Genomic DNA, 6,000 nt, shown 5'->3' with positions numbered 1-6,000 from the left:
CTGAGTCAGCGTCCCCTCGCCAGACCAGCACATGCCGCTTCCGAGGCTTTCCTCCCCTTTCTGCTTCGTGGGCTAAATGACAGCGGGCAACTCCCTGCTGGGGGCTGCGCCCGGCAGGAGAGGGACGCGCTTCTGCAGCTCCGTGTTGCCTGCCTTGTACTCTGTCCTGGGAAGGCATCTCTGCCCTGTGCTCGCAGCCAGGCTCTGCTGCGGCTGTGCATTCAGACGGGCCTCCCAGCTCCCCAGCACCCCGGGGGCAGCCCCTGCCCAGCACCATCCCCTGCAATGGGGCTCCTGGGTCACGTGGGTGGGGCCGGTGGGTCTGGGGCCGGGCTGGCATGAGCCTGTGCTGGCTGAACCCAGGTGGGCATCCCTGCTCCTTGCACCGCGCACCTCGGGGAAGAGCACGAGGGGTCTTTCTCCCCCAGACTTGCAGAGGGCGATGAGCAACGCCTGCAGGCGGACAGACGCCGGCTCCGTTGGGCTTGCGAATGATGCATCGTGCTGAAGCAGGCAGTGCCCGAGAGGAGTGCCTTTGATTTGGCATTCTGTAGCCTCGCGCCTCTGTAGGTAATAGCCACCGGGTGTACGTCATGCGGGCGCTGGCGTGCAGGAGGCCTTTGCAAGGCTGCCTTCTCGCCCAGCGGCACGACCCTGGTCTTCCCTGCGGCTCCGCAAAGGAGGCATGGGGCTGCCCCGAGACCAAGCCCTTGGGGAAGAGCTATGGCACGCGGGGCGCTTGCAGTCAGCCTTTGTCACGCTGCGTGCCCTCTTACACACCGAGATAATGAAAAGACGGTGGGGGTAATTTGGCCCATTAGGTGGCAGCTGGCAAGCGTCCGAGCGGGGTAATTGCAGGGGCTAATAGAACGGGTTGGGGCTGGTGAGGAAACGGCGTCAGCAAAAGAGCCCCGTGCCACGCAGGGAGGAGGCAGGGGCTCGGCCACTGTGCGCCACATGCCCCCGGCGTGGCCAGCTCCTCCCCACGCTCGCAGGCCCCGCATAAAAGCACCTGCTCTCGACGAGCACTGACATCCTCCGCTCCTGCCTCGCTCTGCTCAGGAAAAGGGTAGGTGGGTGCCTGCAGGTCTCTGCCTCCTCTGGCAGGGGCTGGCAGGGGGCCTCCCTGGCCAGGAGAGCTCTGCCGGCAGCGGGCACGCTGGCAGCAGCCTTGGACGGCCAGGGCGGGCTGAGCCGTGGCGGGAGGAGAAAGCAGCCCCGTGGCCAGGACACGCTGAGCCAGGCCCTGCACAGGCTCGTGGGGAGGGCTTGTGTGCCCTCTGTGTGCAGAGAGAGGGCAGGGCGAGGGGTGCGGAGAGCCGGGCACCGAGCAGGGCTGGCTGGGCAAAGGGCAAGCGGTGGGCAGCGCGGGCGAGGTGGTGGCTCTGAGCCCTCCAGCTCGAGGGATCTCTTCCTCGCTCATGACGCCTGTCCTCGGGGCCGTGTGTTTCAGGCTCAGCTCTCTCGCACAAAGATGTCTTGCTACGACCTGTGCCCACCGAAAACCAGCGTCGCCGTCCCCCAGCCCATCGCTGAGAGCTGCAACGAGCTGTGCGCCCGCCAGTGCCCCGACTCGACGGCCTTCATCCAGCCGCCCCCCGTCGTCGTCACCTTCCCCGGCCCCATCCTCAGCTCCTTCCCCCAGCAAGCCGTGGTGGGCTCCTCTGGAGCACCCGCCTTTGGGGGCTCCCTGGGGCTGGGGGGCCTCTACGGTGCCGGAGCCACGCTGGGCTCGGGGGCCTCTGCACCTTTGGCAGACCCTACGCTTCTCCTGCCTGCAGCCCTTGCGTCTTGCCCCGCTACAGCAAGAAGCTGTGGGACACCTGTGGGCCCTGCTAGACCCAGCCCCAAAAACCCCAGAGACCCTGGGCCACCTCAGCCTCACGCCTCCTGACCTTGCTCCTCTCCTTCCCCTCTCTCCACGCCGCCTCTCCTCCTTCTTGCTCCTGCCCGTGCCCACATGCGCGTCTCCACCATTGTCGCACAGGGCACCTGCTTGTCTCTGCAACGACCTCCGCCCGGGAGAAGCCTGAAGGAACACCTCTCTTGAAGCCCGAGGCGACAACCTGCCTGCCTCTGCCTTCTGTGTCTTTCTCCTCTGCAATAAAACAAGCCTGCGTCCAACACCTGCCTCTCCGCCTTTTCTTTCAAAGCCCAGCGTGGGCTGCAGGGTTCCCTGGCCCTGCACGTGGCCCCTGCCAGCCAGGCCAGGGCAGTCTCTCAGCCCCAGCAGAGCCAGGCTGAGCTGCCTTTGGGGAGACCCCACAGCCCTGGGCAGCTCTAGCCACACACGGTCCCGTGGCTGAGCTCCAAGGGCCCTGCCTGAAGGCAGGCTGCTCCCCTGCTTGCGGGACGTGCAGCCTTGGGGCATTTGCAGACCTCCAGCCTCCTTGCCCATGAGCACAGGTGCCCCAGGGGCTGCAGGCCAGCCAGGGCCAATGGCTGCCGCAGCGCCAGCCCCTTTGTGCCTCCACGGCTCTGCTTGAGGCCCTGGGGAGAAAGCAAAGGGAGGCTTCCCCTTCCTCTGCCCTACCCCACTCCCTTCCCCTTCCCTTCCCTCTTCTTCTTGCCCTTCCTTCTCCCCTTCCCTCTTGCCCTTCCCCTTCCCCTTCCCCTTCTTACCCCAGCACGCTCCAACACACTCGGTGCTCCTTGGTTCTCTGCTGCAGACCTTACATCACTTAGAGCCTGATTACCGGGGCAGGAGCCTTGGCAGGGCATCTTGTCGTGCTTCCTCCTCAAGCAGGGTCACCCGGAGCTGCCCGCCCAGCACCACGTCCAGATGGCTTTTGCCTCTCTCCAAGGACGGAGACTCCACGACCTCCCGGGACAACCTGTGCCAGTGCTCGGTCACCCTCACAGTGAAAAAGTGTTTGGGGATGTTGAGGCGGAGCCTGCGCTGTTTCCGCTGCTGCCCATTGCCTCTTGTCCTGGCCCTGGACACCTCTGAAAAGAGCCGGGCTCCATCTTCTTGATGCCTTCCCTTCAGGCAAGGCCTGTGTGCACATTGATGGCACTCTCCTGAGCCTCCTCGGCTCCACGAGGAACAGTCCCATCTCCCTGAGGCTCTCCCCAGAAGAGCGATGCTCCCTGCCCCTTCATCGTTCTCGTGCTTGAACCCCAGCCGGCAACGAGACACCACGCAGCCGCTCGCTCACTCCCCCCGCGGTGGGCTGGGGGAGAGAATCGGAGGGGTAGAAGTGAGAAAACTCGTGGGGTGAGATAAAGACATTTGAATAAGTACAGCAAAAGCCGCGCATGCAAGCAAAGGAAAATAAGGAATTCATTCGCTCCTTGCCATCGGCAGCAGGTGTTCAGCCATCTCCAGGAAAGCAGGGCTCCGTCACGCCTAACGGTCACTTGGGAAGACGAACGCCATCGCTCCAACTCTCCTCCCTTCCTTCTTCTGGCCCCAGCTTTCTATCGCTGAGCATGACGTCACGTGCTACGGAATAGCCCTTTGGTCAGCTGGGGTCAGCCGTCCCAGCTGTGTCCCCTCCCAACTCCTTGTGCAGCCCCAGCCTACTCGCTGGTGGGGCAGTGTGAGAAGCAGCAAAGGCCTTGACTCTGTGCAAGCACAGCTCAGCAATAACAAAAACATCCCTGTATTCTTCTCAACACTGTGTGCAGCACAAATCCAAAACATAGCCCCACACTAGCTACTACGAAGAAAACTAACTCTATCATCTCAGGCAAAACCGGCACAATCATCTGCGTGGCCCTTGGCTGGACTCTCTCCAGTAGCCCCACATCTCTCCTGTGCTGGGGAGCCCAGCACTGGACACAGCACCGCAGGGGTGGCCTCAGAAGTGCTGAGCGGCGGGCAAGGATCCCCCTCCCTCCACCTGCCGGCCACACTCCTCCACACGCAGCCCCGGACGGTGCTGGCCGCCTTTGCCCCAAGGCACGTTTCCAGCTCATGCTCACGCTGGGGTCCCCCAGCAGCCCCAGCGCCTTTCCTGACAAGCTGCTCTCCAGCAATCGAGGGCCACTTCCCAAGCGCAGGCTTATACACTGGCTCTCGTCCAGCCTCCTCTGTGCAGGTGCCCGGAGATGCTGCCGTGCTTCTGCAGAGCAGCGGGACCTGAGGGAGCTGGGGCCGCTCCCGGGCTGAGAAGACCAGGCAAAGGAGCGCTGCCAGCGCCTGTCCTGCCCTCTGCCCTCTGCCCTTTCCCCAGCTCCTGCAAGCCCCACCAAAGGCTCTGTCTCCCCTGCCGGCTGCCTGCATCCTCCCTCTCCCAACGCCGCCCCCCCTCACCTCGCCTGCCCACCTCAGGAACAGCATTTGCCCTCCCAGAGCTGCTGCGCACCCACCCCCGGGGTGGCCTGACTTGGGACAAGGAGGGAGGGGGACACGAGTCGCATGCAGGAAACCTTTATTGTGCCCAGAGGGGCAGGAGAGATTGTCAGAGAGATGCTGGGCGAGACCCAGAGAGGCTGGTTGCCACGTGTTGGGGGAGGCAGAGGGATCTTCTCCAGAGCATCGCTTCTCGCTCCGGATGCCCCGTTGGTGCAGCATTCCAGATCCCGAGGACTTGTCCCGTCAGCCCCGCAGGGCCTTTTGGGTGTACCTCCTACCCCGTCCGAGAGCTGGGAGGAGAGGGGAGGAGGAGAGCAGAGGGCAGGAGAAGAGGGCAGGGAAGGGCCGAGGGTGGGAGGCACTGCCAGCTGCCCAGGCGTTGGCTGGGGCTGGGGATGCTCAGCACTCCCCAGTGCCTCGTGCCCGCCGGCTCAGCCCTCTATGGGTGGTGGTGGCGTTGGCGTTTGGTCTGGGGGCAGCGCCTGGGGCTGGGCTGGGTCTAGCAGGGCCCACAGGTGTCCCACAGCTTCTTGCTGTAGCGGGGCAAGACGCAAGGGCTGCAGGCAGGAGAAGCGTAGGGTCTGCCAAAGGTGCAGAGGCCCCCGAGCCCAGCGTGGCTCCGGCACCGTAGAGGCCCCCCAGCCCCAGGGAGCCCCCAAAGGCGGGTGCTCCAGAGGAGCCCACCACGGCTTGCTGGGGGAAGGAGCTGAGGATGGGGCCGGGGAAGGTGACGACGACGGGGGGCGGCTGGATGAAGGCCGTCGAGTCGGGGCACTGGCGGGCGCACAGCTCGTTGCAGCTCTCAGCGATGGGCTGGGGGACGGCGACGCTGGTTTTCGGTGGGCACAGGTCGTAGCAAGACATCTTTGCGTGGGATCGGACGGTGCTCTGCAAGAGGGCAGAGATTGCAAGAGAGTCCCAGAGGGGAGTGCCCAAGGCAGAGGGGCCGGGGACGGAGCGGGGGCCAGGAGGAGAAGCGCTCGCAGACTTACCCTGTTCCCGGAGGAGAAGGCAACCAGAGCAGTGGATGGGAGAGCCTGGCAGAGGCAGAGCTTTTATACCAGCCCCACCATTGCTCAGCACCACCTCAGCCAATCTGCAGAGGCGGCACTCCCTCTTGCCGCCGACAACGACAGCCACGACAGGGCTGTCCGGCTCCTGCCCCTCCCTGAGTCAGCGTCCCCTCGCCAGACCAGCACATGCCGCTTCCGAGGCTTTCCTCCCCTTTCTGCTTCGTGGGCTAAATGACAGCGGGCAACTCCCTGCTGGGGGCTGCGCCCGGCAGGAGAGGGACGCGCTTCTGCAGCTCCGTGTTGCCTGCCTTGTACTCTGTCCTGGGAAGGCATCTCTGCCCTGTGCTCGCAGCCAGGCTCTGCTGCGGCTGTGCATTCAGACGGGCCTCCCAGCTCCCCAGCACCCCGGGGGCAGCCCCTGCCCAGCACCATCCCCCTGCAATGGGGCTCCTGGGTCACGTGGGTGGGGCCGGTGGGTCTGGGGCCGGGCTGGCATGAGCCTGTGCTGGCTGAACCCAGGTGGGCATCCCTGCTCCTTGCACCGCGCACCTCGGGGAAGAGCACGAGGGGTCTTTCTCCCCCAGACTTGCAGAGGGCGATGAGCAACGCCTGCAGGCGGACAGACGCCGGCTCCGTTGGGCTAGCGAATGATGCATCGTGCTGAAGCAGGCAGTGCCCGAGAGGAGT

At 64.8% G+C, this 6,000-nt stretch overlaps 2 protein-coding genes across 2 annotated transcripts; one reads left to right on the top strand and one right to left on the bottom strand.

The window, feature by feature from the left end:
* The first annotated feature begins 1,474 nt into the window (after positions 1 to 1,474).
* LOC140644132 (scale keratin-like) lies at positions 1,475 to 1,839 on the top strand. The gene is given in 2 exon segments (XM_072846685.1): positions 1,475 to 1,724; positions 1,727 to 1,839. Coding segments are annotated over 2 exon segments (363 nt in total).
* Positions 1,840 to 4,799: 2,960 nt separating this feature from the next.
* On the bottom strand, positions 4,800 to 5,164 carry LOC140644131 (scale keratin-like). The gene is given in 2 exon segments (XM_072846684.1): positions 4,800 to 4,912; positions 4,915 to 5,164. Coding segments are annotated over 2 exon segments (363 nt in total).
* Between the last annotated feature and the right edge of the window lie 836 nt (positions 5,165 to 6,000).

The sequence above is a fragment of the Ciconia boyciana genome, chromosome 26, assembly GCF_034638445.1.
Source record: "Ciconia boyciana chromosome 26, ASM3463844v1, whole genome shotgun sequence".
Classification (NCBI taxonomy): Eukaryota; Metazoa; Chordata; class Aves; order Ciconiiformes; family Ciconiidae; genus Ciconia; species Ciconia boyciana.
The sequence above is the reverse complement of the archived record's forward strand: the minus strand, read 5'-3'. Positions and strand labels throughout refer to the sequence as shown.